General features: G+C 37.7%; 1 protein-coding gene across 1 annotated transcript; it reads right to left on the reverse strand.

The window, feature by feature from the left end:
- Positions 1–2,742: 2,742 nt before the first annotated feature.
- LOC109009822 (protein DETOXIFICATION 33-like) lies at positions 2,743–7,100 on the reverse strand. The gene is made up of 9 exons (XM_018990445.2): positions 6,489–7,100; positions 5,739–5,934; positions 4,781–5,126; positions 4,609–4,695; positions 4,375–4,431; positions 3,948–4,186; positions 3,594–3,712; positions 3,244–3,330; positions 2,743–3,145 (listed from the first exon to the last, which is right to left on the reverse strand). The coding sequence occupies exons 1-9, from the start codon at positions 6,744–6,746 to the stop codon at positions 3,089–3,091; spliced, it is 1,446 nt and encodes a 481-aa protein (XP_018845990.1). The 5' UTR covers positions 6,747–7,100; the 3' UTR covers positions 2,743–3,088.
- Positions 7,101–14,795: the final 7,695 nt, after the last annotated feature.

Here is a 14,795-nt window from a genome sequence, read left to right on the forward strand (position 1 = left end):
CTGCTTCAAGGCAGGGAATGCACAAGCCCCAGTTTGCACTCACTGTCACATAACTGGCCACATAGTAAACAAGTGCTATAAATTGCATGGCTACCCACCTAGGCACAAGTTACATGGTAAGATCAAGCCACCTGGATTCTCTTCTGTCAACATGACCTTACTCGAGCCAGAGGACCCATCAAATACAAAATTCAATTTTACCAAGGATCAATATCAGCAACTCTTATCTCTGCTGCAGTCCAAAGAAGTTTCCATTGCAAATCATTTAATCAACAATGTCCAGATAGATTGTCCCCATCCCTCCACTATGAATGGTATCTCTTTTTGCTTCAATACCATCATTCAAACACATAAATCAAACACACTCACCCTAGATCATTGACATTGGTGCTACAGATCATATGATCTGCAACACTTATCTTTTTTCATCTATAACATCACATGTTTCATTTGTTGTTAAACTTCCAAATGGCCAAACAACACCTGTTACTCATATTGGCCTTGTTCACATCACTAACACATTAATTTTACACAATGTGTCATGCGTGCCTTCATTTCATTTCAATTTAATCTCAACAAAACAACTAACTAGTTCACTTTCTTGGTGTTTTATTTTCCTTTCTGTTTCATCCAGGACCTTTTGTCATGGACCACGATTGGCATGGGTGAGATAAAAAATGGTCTATACCATTTACTTGCAGAACCAGTGTCCTTAACAGCTCTATTTGATCATTTTTCATTTTCTTTACATAAAAACATTTTTTGTTTCAGCTATCTTCAAATGTGTTGATGTCATTTTAGATCTCTGGCATTGTAGAATGGGTCATACACCCATCTCAAAATTAAATGTAATCACAGATCCTTCTATTAAGAACCACATTTTTACTATTTCTGATTCAAATCCATGTCATATTTGTCTAATTGCAAAGCATAAAAGGCTCCCATTTCCAGACAACACTCATAAAAGCAAAAACATCTTTGAAATTATTCACTGTGATATATGGGGACTCAACTCTATTGAAGCATATGATGGTACCAAATACTTTCTGACCATTGTAGATGATTTTTCTAGGAGCACTTAGATCTATATGCTCAAAGCTAAATCTAATGCAAGATCATGCATTGAATCTTTTTGCAATTTAGTAGAAACTCAATTTCACACCCAAGTACAAATTCTTAGAAGTGATAATGGCCTTGAGTTCCAAATGAGAGACTTTTTCAATAAAAAAGCCATTATTCATCACAGAACTTGTGTGGAAACCCCACAACAAAATGGGGTAGCTAAAAGAAAGCACCAACATCTCTTGAATATGGCCAGAGCCCTTAAAATTCAATCTAACCTTCCTCACCTCTGTTGGAATGATTGCATCCTCACTGCAGCTTATATTGTCAATCGAATTCCCACCCCTCTACTTTCCAATAAAACACCATTTTAGCATCTTTTTAATACCCCTCCCACATATTCTCACATGAAAATTTTTGGATGTTTATGCTTTGCCTCTACTTTATCTCAAAACAGAAAGAAATTTGATCCCCGAGGTAGGCACTGTGTTTTTCTTGGTTATCTATTTGGGGTAAAAAGTTACAAGTTACTTGATGTCAACACCAAAGCAATTTTCATCTCTAGGGATGTTACATTCCATGAAAATGTCTTCCCCTTCCATCCTCAATCTCATCCCTCACCACCCTCACAATCATCACCTCATCCTTTTTTCTACCCCATTTCCTATTCCCATTTTTCAACTCCTTCACCTTCCGCTACACCTACTCTGCCTATACCTCCAGAAAATCAACTTACACCACTCATTCCTTCTGCTCTAGTAGTTCCTCCCTCCATTTTTCCTCTTCAATCAAATGAAGAACCTGCATCCCAATCTGCCCTTAGGAAGTCCACTAGAACAAGGAAAGCCCCTTAATATCTCAGAGATTTTCACTGCCAGCAAGCTACTTCAATCTCACCCACTCAATCATTGGTCAAGGCATCTCAGATTGGCTACACAAGTTGTAAGTATGATTGTTGTGTCTATGTTAAGGTCCTCAAGGATGGTTCCCATATTTTTCTATTGCTTTATGTGGATGATAGTTGATTGCTTCTCAGAGCATGTGTGAGGTTGATATTTTGAAATCCTTGTTAAGCAAGGAATTTGACATGAATGACTTGGGCGTTGCTAGGAAGATTCTTGGTATGGAGATTCGTAGGGACAGAGAGGTCGGAATATAATCAATTTATCTGTCAAGCTCTTTCAAGCTTTGGAGTCTATGGCCATAGCCACTGTCTGTCCATCGGCCTTTGGTTGCATTAACAATGCTTGGCATGAATTAGGTGGCGAACATTACATGAATCACCTTTCATTATGGTATTGTTAGAATCATGCTGCCTCATGCACTCGGGGAAAAAAAATTTCCAGCATACACAAAGCATCTAAAAAAAATTGAAAAAAAAAAAATTGGACCAAAATTTAAATAGGGAACAACCGAATTTATTTTTAATACCAACGTAAGAAGTTCTAGATCTATAGCAGAAGCGATGCTACCTCAAGTGGCAAATCATGGATCGGGTACGGTTGTTCCTGCTTTTTTCAGGGGTGTTATTCATCCAAAATCATTCTTGTCAATGGTGGAGTGTGTCGCGTGTTAAAACCATGACAACACTCACATTTTTCACAGTCTAAATGTCTGGATTAGAGATAACTATATTTGAGAGAGAGATTTTCACTTTTGTTCTTGAAATGACTCACCCAATTGTAACCCCTGGCTAGCCTTAAAGGCCAGCCATCAACGACCATGAAGTAGCTTCATAAAACTGCAATGTTAGTTTCCATGAGCGCCCCTTTATTACATATGTTAGTTTCCATGAGTTGTTCAGAATTGCAGTGTTTATTGCATTAGGAGACTCAACTCTCTCGAAAAGCTATACTGCAGGTTCATTATTTTTTCTCTACTTTGCCGTAACACTGCAATGTGCTTTCCTTTTGTTAAGAAACATGAAATTGAATGACCAAAAAAAATATGGCGCAATGAAACTTCTGCATTGACCTGGATAAAAATTTGCTTAGCGCAACAACGATGTCACGCTTCTGAATTGAGATCAATGCTCTCCGGTTGATCCTCCCCATCTCTTCACGCGGCTCTCTGCTTGTTCAGCCTGCAAGTTTGATTGATAGAGTGACAATTACTCGTTTCATTTATTGGAATGAATAATCTCAGGAATCTAAAGAATGCAGAAGAGTAAAAGATACTAACTTCCTTGTTCCAGTTTGTCATTGAAGTCACTACTATCAAGATTATGGTTTGCAGACAAATGCCTCCAATCATCCCTGACCAAATACCCTGCAAACAGGAAGAGTAAAATATCAGGCAAGGGGAAACTTGATTTAGAACTTGGTTAAATAGGACAGGAAATAAGTCTTTCTGGGTAGTTTTTCTCAGCCTTTGAAGTCACAGATTCCCAAAAAAGCAGGAAGTTCAATGAAGAAAAGATGAATCATGAAGTTGCCAAATATTTTCCTCTCAAAAAAAACAAAAAATTGATTAAACAAAATATGATGATCAATGTACCAAGAAAGTCCAGGAAAATAGTTCTAGTATCTCACCTGAGCTCCCAAACCAAATGTGAATCCCAGAAGTATGCCGGCCGGCAATCCCACAATGTAGTAGCATCCGATGTTGATGTAAGCGACAATAGCTTGCCATCCAGCTCCAACGGCAACACCTAAACCAATGGGAGCAGTATGTAAGATGGAATGAGAAAAAATATTTGCAACCGTGAATTATGTAATTGTCGCATAATCGTTTTGAAAAAAGTGATAAAAACATGAGACTCACATGAAAAAAATTAATTTTTTAATAGTAGATCTCACTCTTTTTCAAAACGATTACATGGCATTTACGCCCTTCACGATTGTACGTAGAATTACTTGGATGTTTCCTAGCTAGCTTGTACTTACCAGATAAGACTGGTTGAAGGCTGTTTAGAAGCACTGTGACTCCCAGCAAGACAGCAAGTTTAGTAGTTTCCTTACCAACAGCTTCACTGGTGGTGAAAAGGTAAGGGAAATAGTCCCTTGTAGCAAATACTAAAATCATGCAAACAACCCCTATGGCAACGGATGTGACAGAAACCACCAGCACCGAAAACTTTGCAGCCCGAGCATTGCCAGCTCCAAGTTCATTTGATACCCTCACACTGTTGTAACACCAATATATAGTAAGTTCATACAGTTTACTCTCTGTTGCCTTGTGGGCTTCCAGCTTTCATATGTATCATCTTTAATTGAGCAGAAAAATTGGGATACAACCTAACTTCCATCCTAAAAGATATTCTCGATTGATTTTATTTAGAAAATGAACTGCAAATCATGCAGGGAACATCACCTTATCGCAGCATTGAACCCAAGCGCAATCATTGCATCCCAACCATTTATGTTCATGCTGTAAAAGTATGAAAATAAGGTTTAGTAAACATAGTTAGTGTGATTAAATGTATTTCTTCTCGTCAGCTTAAACTTTCGACACAAATACTGATTTAACATAATATCAAAGCAGGAGTCCAAATTCAAATCCTGATTCTACACTTTGTCCCATTTAATTAAATATTCACATATGTACCAGATAGAGATGGCGTCAACTGGGACTAGAGGATTCGGCAAACGGCCTGTTATCACCACCAGTACCATCAAGTACCAAAACTCCAAGCTGCATTTCAATTTAAGGACCAAAATCATCATCATCACTGCAGTTAACATGAATCAATAAGCAAAAATGTGGGAGATAAAAATACCATAACATTACAGCAGAAGCCAGTGAAAGCTTCACAAAGCCCCACAAGTCTGCAAATGCTAGCCATGAGAATCCATCCCAAGCACCATCCGACTTGGTGATGAAAATGTAGAGCAATTGAGCAATAACTATGAGCCACCATGATGTGTTCAAAGTGACTGCTGCTCCAGTTAGGCCCCACCCAAGCTTGAATATTAGCAACCAACTAAAGAATGCATGTAGCACCAGCACCACAACCGATATCCATGCCATGACAAGGACTTTTCTCTGTGCTTGTAGGAACTTTTGGATTGGAAAATTCATTGCATATGCGAACAACTGTGGAAGCATCCACACAGCAAATTTTCCTGCAGTAGAGAGCCCAGTTAACAGATGCCAAAACTTTAAAATGGGATCCAAGTTTATGAGTATAGACCAGAATAGAATGATGACTTTTACCCAAAAAAAAAAAAAAAAAAAAGGTGCAAATGCTATAGGGTGAAGTACTTTATTCTTAGAATCGATGCAGGGTTTCTAGGAAATCCAAATCCTATATCCGTGTAAAGATAAACCATCATAATTCATAAACATTGTTATCCATGCTGTATTTTGATTCAATTGAAGTATACTTGCCCCAAATGTAACGATCTGGGGTCCATACAAGAGCAACTAGACCTGCCCAACAAAATGGGGGGGGGGAGGGCTGGGGGACCAATGGGATTTATAATAGCCGGAATGCAACGTCTGGATTTAAAGATGAGTTGAGATAATTTTAAATGAGTTGAATAAAATATTGTTAAAATATTAATTTTTAGTATTATTATTATTTTGAGATTTAAAAAAATTGAATTATTTATTATATTTTATATGAGAATTTAGAAAAATTATAATAACGAGATGAGATGAGTTAAGGTAAGTTTTCAATACAAAATTGGGCTTAAGATATATAAAAAGGAAAAGAGCAATAAATAAACACTAACCAGCGGCCTCAGATATCTCAGTTGTTTCCCCAACGAGCTCAAGAATGGGAGGAGACCAAACGTAGACGGGAACCAAAATACAAGCAGTAGTCAACAAAATGACCCACGATCTCTGCATGTATATCCCCAACATCCTTATCTGCCCCGCACCGTATGCTTGCCCACACAAAGTCTCCAATGCACTTCCCATTCCCAACTGTTATCAATAAAAAAACACAAACACATAGGTGGGAGAGAAGAGAATATCATCAGCTTTTATATTCAACATTAACTCTTACTGCTGCATTAGTGACCTTGACTTATGAGCTATATTATGACATGGGAAACTAATGGCGGAGATGGGGTGTTGACAGAGTGGCCATGCTATAAGTATGAGACCTAGGAATCTAAATTACACTTATCAATTTATTAGTATAATAAGCATCATTGCTCCAAAAAATGGTACTTTTTTATGCAGCTAGCTAGCCAGAAAGCCTTTATTATATAAGTCTCATCAACTACAGTTGGATTCATGTGGTAAAATGGTAGGACCGAAATGGTGCAGAAAAGGGATGATAAGAAAATAGGAAAGGAATATGGGGACATCTATTTATACCCAAGAATTTAGGCCTTGCCGCCTTTTTCAGGTTCTCTACTAATTTGGGAAGGCAACAGTCAAAGTACCAGCCACGGGTTCTCTACCATGCAAAAGAAGAGAACAAAACAGAGAACAAAATATCTCAAAATTTCAGACAGAGAAACGATCATTACCATGACCCCAAAGGCGAGCCCGGCTATGACCGAGTTTTCGACAGCCACAGCGGCGAGATCGAGCTCCCCGACAAGACCCGCAAATGTCTGAGTGAGCGCACCGAGTGAGTACTGACATATGGCGGTGAAGATTGCCGGACCGGCGAGCTTCCAAAGCTTCCTCGACTCGGACCCGAACTTCTTAACGGTGCTCAGTTTCTCTTCTTCATCCTGGTTGCTGTGGTTATTACTCAGAAGTGGGGTGTGATCTGCGTCCATGGCTCTGCTTTGCTTTGCTTTGCAGCTTCCACAGCGCAATAGTGATTCTCTATGTACTTATGTGTGAGAGTTACGGAATGTCACGGCGTTTTTATGAATATAGTCAACTGTATCTACGTTTCCTGGTGTTGCCGGGTAGGTACGGGAAATGGCATTGGTCGGGTTTGAATGGTGGTTGGTATTGTGTGTAACTTTGAAGGCGAGAAGAGAACTGAGATCAATTGAATGAAGAATTTTTTCTTTTGTTTTGTCACATCAACACGAAGATCAACGGGCAGCCCACCTGCACGTAAAACATCATGGCGACATTGGCGAGTTGCATGGGTTATCAGCAAGCTGCATACCATCTTTACTGGGGACCAAAAATGAAACAGACGGCCATAATTGTTAGGTGGTTTCTGTCAATTAATTTTGCTCTGTTTCAGGAATCCTTTCTTGGTCGGTATTGAATGGTAGGTGCAAGGCTAGTTTCGTTAGCTTACAAATATTATGAGTAATGTTATAGCCAGTCGTAGAATGCAAACGCCGTACAATCGTTTTAAAAAAGAGTGAAATTTATTATTAAAAAATTAATTTATTTTTATGTGGATCTCATATTTATTCATTTTTTTCAAAATGACTGCACTACGCTTGCACACTCACGACTGCAAGTATCATTTCTTTCAAGTTATATCATATCATCTAATTTCATCTTAATATTTAAATATAAAAAAGAAAAATACGACTTTATCCACTTTATTTGTCCTCTCATTTTGACACCTCATGTATTTTAATTTTTTTTTATTTCATAGTTAAGGAAGTGACTATTAGTGTATTGATATTTTTTTATATTTGTTTAAAATGTTTTAAAATGATAAAAAGACATGAATAAAAAAATTGAAAAAAATAAAAAGAGAATTTTGAAGTAGCGGTAAGATGGAGCGGTGCACTTTGAGTGACAGAGTAGCACCACTTTATAAAAAATATAAACATTTTTCAATTTCAAATCTTAACTTTTTCAACTAATCATTATAATTTTTCCAAACTTTCAAATAAATTAAATAAAAATTCAACAAAAAAATTATCTTGTAAGAATATTGTAATTTTATAATATTTCAATTCAATTTTTTCTTTTTTATTTTTCAAAATTTTATAAAATATATTAACTCAAACATTTCCAGAAAACTATTTCATTACTATTTATAAATCATTTCATTTCATCTTACTATACAAACAAGATCTTACTTGCCTTTTTAAAAATGAGATTTGTTATTCATTGTTGTTTTAAGTTGTCATCTTCTTGACATGGTATTGCTGAATTTACCAAGTAACTTTTAAAAACTGACGTCTTATTAATCAAAAGTTAAAATCGAAACATAGGTTGGATTAATTAATAGAAGTAACGAGAAGATATGCGAAACATCAAACCTAATCTATCTAAGCTTTCTTTATGGTGAGATGGGATCCACAGATCTTTTAGGGTGGGATTTTGTGACAACCACCATTCTTGCCTATTATTAGTATATTATCGGCCTTGAATTTTAATAAAGAAAAAGAAAAGAAAAATCATGGAAAATACGGTCACATGCATCCAAAATGTAAGAATTAAAGAAAATTGTAGTATTAAGTACATGATCTTTGAATCCAGCACACTTTTCCACGTACCACTTTTATACAATTATTTTAATTCTATACTTATTATTTTCATACCAATAATTGTTTCTTGTCCATCTTAAAGTGTGTTTGAAATTTGAATTCAATTGAGATTAATTTAATTTAATTTTAAATTTAAATTTAATATTTAATTTTTAAATCATTAAAATTATTTTAATTCAAATTTCTTTATATATGGGACTCGTAATTTTTTTAACTCAACACATCTTTACATATATGATCCAGAATCTTTTTTAACTTTTTATAAATATATTTAAATTCATCTTTATATTAAAATATATTTAAGCTCATTTTAAATGAACCTCATGGACAAAATTTACTCAATTATTTTAATTTATTATTATTCATAAAAAAATTCAACTCATTTCGATTCAACGCAACCTTAAAACGGAGATGAGATGAGATGAGATGAGATTAAAGTTAAAAAATTGAATAAAATATTGTTAGAGTATATTTTTTAATATTATTTTTATTTTGAGATTTGAAAAAGTTGAATTGTTTATTTTATTTTGTATTGGAAGTTGGGAAAGTTGTAATAATTAGATGAGATGAGATGAGATGAGATGAAAAGTTTTCCCAAAACAAACGAGGCCTAATCTCTCTGTCTCTCTCACTCTGAGTCAAAACCTAGTCCAAATCATTGAAGTTTATGTGCAAGGAAAGATGGCTCAGATTGGCGCAAGCGTAGCGTGGAGCCGTGGACAACATTCCTGGTAAAACTCCAACAGCCAGTTTCTAGAGAATAAACAAGATTGAAATTGTTCGTATTTTTTAATATATAGTATTTATTAGTAACGTTTTTATCATTACTGTTGCCTTTGGAAGCTTTCCTTCAGTTTTTTGAATTTTGAAGAAAAACTTTTATTGCGTCTTTTATTTTCAAGGGATCTTTTATGTTATGAACGTTTAGTTCTTTATGAGTTTTATTATAGAGAAATTTTATGTATTAGTTACTATTTATTTTATTATCTTATATTTATAAATTTTTTTATATAAAAAAATATGAGAATATTTTTTATAAGATGTAGAGTACAAAATAATAAATAATAACTGTATAAAAAGCTGTTGGGTTGAGCGTTAACTCAATAAATTTTTTTTTTTTATTATTACAAGTTTACGTTTCCGGCATTATTCATTAATAGCTTGGAATCAAGAGTCATTACTGATAAAAATTCCACAGTTTAGTTTTCAAAAAAGGCCGTACGGGGAGGTATAGGTTTCTTTGTCTCACTTGGGAGTGAGTTTTCTCTCTAGATAGAGTGAGTCTGAGGCTAGCTTACGCTGGTCTGAGTGTGACGAGCATGGAGGAGGAAATGTCAAAGCAGTGAGAGAGATTAAGTCTCACAGAGGAAGAAAAAGAAGGAGTTGCTCTAAAACTCCAGCCAACAATATCTACAATGAGAACGAACCACTTCTGCCTACTGGTTATGATAGTGGCAGAGAAATTCATCAACAGAGAAGCTTTCAAGAGCACTATGTCAAAAATATGGAAATGTGATAGCTGGCTCCAGTTTTCAGAAGTTGGGACTAATAAGTATCTGATTGAGTGCCAAAGTAAAAAGGATTTGGACAGGGTGATCAATGGTAGGCCGTGGTCATTTGATAGGTGGCTTTTATGTATTCAACCTTTCAACGGGTCAATGTCCATTAATGAAGTAAGTTTCAGCAAGGAGGAATTCTGGATACAAACCTACAACCTGCCATTCGACTGCATGAATCAAGAGGTTGGAATCCAGATAGGAAACAGCTTGGAAAGGTTTATCAAAGTCCATGTAGATGAAAGAGGCATTGGATGGGGCAAATTCTTGAGAATAAGGGTGGAACTTGATATCACCAAAACTCTCCTAAGGGGTCTATTTATTAAAGTTGATGGGAAGAAAACATGGGTGTATTTCAAGTATGAGAGACTGCCTTCCCTCTGCTTCAAATGTGGAGTGATCAGACATGGTAAGAACTCATGCTCAAACCAAGAGGGCAGGGAAGGGCAGAGTCAATATGGGGCATGGTTAAGGGCACCTATAGTAAGGGAGAACGAGCTGCTATTCAAGAAATATGGTGAAAGTCCTGATCATTCACCCAAGTCTGAACCATGGTCATGGTGGAAGGGGAAGGAGGTCAAGGAGGAAGACAACAGTGGTAAAGCAGATTTCATGGAAAGGTGTCAGGAGCTTTCAAAGGAAACTGATACTATCGAGGGAGAAGGTGACGGGAAAGGAAAGGAGCAGGTACTAGGGGACATGCCAAAGTCAAAGTCTCAAACTGATGACAGAGAAATGGGAGTACTAAAACATCCAAATAATGCACTCTTAGGCCAAGACGTGGAGAATAGGGAGATGTTGGGAGTGGTGGAGTCAGGATTAAGTAAGGGAAAGACTGTTTCTAAAGAGACTAGATGTGACTTCAACTCTGACAGAAGAACTTCAAAGAGCACAGAAACCTCGACTGACCTTTTGCAACAAGTTCAGGACTTTAACCAGTATGTTTCCAACCAAGTTAAAGTACTTGATCAAGTCAAGAAAACTGCTAGCTGGAAGAGGAGGGCACGAGACATATGCATAGGGAGAGGCTCATTGGTTAAAGGGTTTGCACCAGCCTTCCATACAGGTAACAAAAGAAACAGAAGTCCCCCACTAGCCAGTGTGGATCAGCTCTTAACAAAAAAGATTAAAACTGAAAAAGATGACAAACTGGTTTATCCTCAACTTGAAATGGTGGAGGCTGTGGAACAGCCTCACCAAGACAAATGAGTTGTCTCAGTTGGAACTGTCGGGGGCTTGGGAACCCCCAGACAGTTCATGAATTGCACCTTCTGGTGCTTAAAAAGTCCCCAGCATTTTTGTTCCTTATGGAAACAAAGTGCAGTAGAAACAGAATTGAAAGCCTCAAGAAAAGTCTTAAGTTAGATAATAGCTTTGTAATTGACTGTAAAGGTATGAGGGGTGGTCTTGCATTCCTTTGGAGAGATGAAGTGGAAGCCGTAGTGCACACTTACACTCAACACCATATTTCTTTTATGGTGAAGGGGGCTGAGGGGGGAAAGGAGTGGTTACTGACTGGTTTTTATGGCAATCCTAATACTAGTAGAAGGAAGGAAAGTTGGCAGCTTCTCCAAGCTATTAATCCAGGAAGTCTCCATGCTTGTAACCTTGGGGGTTCTTCTGTAACGCCCGTCCTTGTGGTGGAACTTTTTCTAAAATATTTTTATAAAAAGGACGACGGGAATTACCGTCCTGTTTAAAACTTTTCACTTGCATCCCCAGGGTGCGAGACTCTACGTTTATAAATAAAATGTGCTTTGATCATAAAAGAGGATTACAGCGGAAAACATAAATCTTATAATAAAAAGGCCTCGTACGTTTAAAACTCGTGCCTAGACTTCCGTGCTCTTCCCCACGGGCCGTGTCCGTCCTGATCGTGCAGTTCCTGTGAGGGGGAGGGACATGCATAAAAACTAAAATGAGTCGAAGACTCATAAGCATTACTTCATACGGTTAAAATATAACAACATAGGTTTTCATTCATGCATTCATCATTCGTACATACTATTACGTGCGTGCCTACGTGTCTTGTGTGCGTTCGTTTGAAAACGTCACTGGACGGGGCTTTTCTTTTAAAAGGGCTTTCCTCTATTTAAAACGTGTCCCCCGTCACTGCCTTCATTTCTTCAAGAGTCGGTGTACGGGGTTTTACTTTAAAAAGGGCTTTCTCGTCGTAAAACGTTTCCCCCGTCAGTGCCTTCATTTCTTAAAGAGTCCGTGCTCTTGTGCTCTTGTGCATACATGTGCCTTCGTGCGTTCGTGCGTGCGTGCGTACATCCATTCTTTCTTATCGCTTTCATAGGCCAGTACACACAATTACGCCCCGTGTGTTTGGGGTTAGCGGTCTTCCTTTGGACCTGGATTCCGCCCGTGGCCACGGGTTGGGAACCCCTTTTCATAGGGGGCAGCACTGGGTGCACTTCCAGTGCTACTTACCCGACATTGCAATCTGCCCATTCATCGGTACCCTTTCATTCATGTCATGTGGCCGTTACGTGTCTTCATACATTCATGCTTTCGTTTCTTTCTTTTCATTCATTCATTCATGTCAGCTCGAAGGAGCTGACAGCTTTCATTCGGTTCGTTCTTTCATTTAACAGTCCTTTCTTTTAATGAGAAAATATTTCTTTTCGTGAGAAAATATCGTTTGGGGCATAAGCCCGACAATGGTCTTTCCGTTTTCTTTTTCAATTTCATTTCAGTTCTATCCTCTTTTTAACAAAGAACATACATGGGCTTAAGCGTCAGCTTCCGTGGCATCCTATAAGTGTCACCTTGAACGTCGTCAATCATGGCATCCGCGAGTATCACCTCGTGGTGCACATGAGAGCGTCGGTTCGTAGGATTCACGAAAGCATCTGCTTTCATGCCTTTCATGCATCTTCATCAGTTTATGGATTTTTCTTAGAAAATACATACAATAAGTACATCATATAGTCATCCATTCACATGCGTACAATTAATACTTTGGGGTGCGTAAAAAGGGGCTGCCAATGAGGGGTCGTACATACTTATACTTTTGAACATTGAGCATTTTCTTTCTTAAAACGTTTTTAGTCTTTTCGTGAGCATTTTAAGGGAAAAGCGTTTCTTGTATCTTTGATAACTCTAGAAGAGTATGAACGTAACACTTACCTGGACTCCATGCTACTTGCATGTCATTCAGTCCATTCACGTGCTTGTCAGATGGCAACCTACATGCATACACATAACCTTAGCATCATTCTCTATCTAATGCATAAGTAACTTAAACTATAAATAGAACTACGCTATACTTAGAACACTCTCCTTCTATCCCATGCACTTACGTGCCCTTCACTATGTTAGACCCTTCGGGGACCACTTATGGTCACCACAACTTCCAACTCAAAGTCTTGTCTCGAGTGCTCATCCACTAAAGTGAACCCCTTATTCACCTTAGGATTAAGACACTAGGACATTCGTCTTACTCTTCTTACAACCACATTCGACGCATGATTCCGACCGATGGAATCACACATCTCAATCCTAACGATGCATCCGTCACTATCTTCATGCATCTTGGCCCACACTAAATCCTCATTCCCATCCATAAAGACACATGGCTCTAAGCCAACTCTGAGGCTTAAGCACCGTGCAACTATGCTCATGACAGATTACCCATTACATATGGTGAATCCGTCCGGCACGTGTCTCTCACCATGTTACACAGGTACCTTACCCCTTTATCACCTAAGATCAACGTATATAACACGTTGATCACCTGCTCGTAGGGACAAGGGCCATACTCCGATACCAATCTTCTCTTAACCCGGCTAGCATGACTCTTCACGCTACCCGTCCCTTTTGACAGTTCATCCCAACACTTAACACGACAAGACTCCATCCATAACTACGTTTCATGTCACGTTATATAGCCCGAGATTGCTCCAGTGCTACACCGTGACCTTGTCGTGTTACCTAACATTCTACTACATCACTCCTGACTCATCACGAGTACGGTTCCTCTCGTACTCCCGTCACATCGTGACATCTCGTCACGTTCCTATTACGCCATTTCTACACTTTAACACTTCACCCATCATAAGCATGACTTCCAATAACCACGTCACTTCGTGACGTTGCCCAGTCATGCTTCCGCTGCGTACTCTTACACTTATTCCACTACTTCACCCATCACAAGCACGACTGTCAATAGTCATGTCAATTCATGACATTCCCCAGTCATGCTTCCGCTGCGCACTCATTTCATTTTACAATACAAACAAGTTCTTACTTGCCTTTTTAAAGATGAGATTTGTTATTCATGGTTGTTTTAGTTGTCATCTTCTTAATCAAAAGTTAAAATCGAAACATAGGTTGGATCAATTAATAGAAGTAACGAGAAGATCTGCGAAACATCAAACCTAACCTATCTAAGCTTTCCTTGTGGTGAGATATCCACTGATCTTTTAGGGTGGGATTTGGTGACAACCACCATTCTTGCCTATTATTAGTATATGGGAAAAGCTTCTTTGTCCACTTGATTTGTCTACTTGGTTTGACTGCTAGTTATTTTTTATTTTTTTATTATTATTATTTTTTATTTAATAATTAAAGAAGTGATTTTAAATATATTGATTTTTTTATTTAAAAAAAATAAAAATGTATTAAAAAAATATGAAAAAAAAAATGCTGGACGGCAAATGCTGGACGGCAAATGCTGGACGGCAAATGCTGGACGGCTGAGTAGCCTTGAGTGTAATAAAGAAAAGAAAAGAAGAATCATGTGAAATACGGTCACATGCATCCAAAATGTAAGAATTAAAGAAAGAGTAATGCTGAAAATTATAGCACACTTTTCCACGTACCACTTTTATACAATTATTGTAATTCTATA

This window comes from Juglans regia, chromosome 6 (assembly GCF_001411555.2).
Source record: "Juglans regia cultivar Chandler chromosome 6, Walnut 2.0, whole genome shotgun sequence".
NCBI classification, from domain to species: Eukaryota; Viridiplantae; Streptophyta; class Magnoliopsida; order Fagales; family Juglandaceae; genus Juglans; species Juglans regia.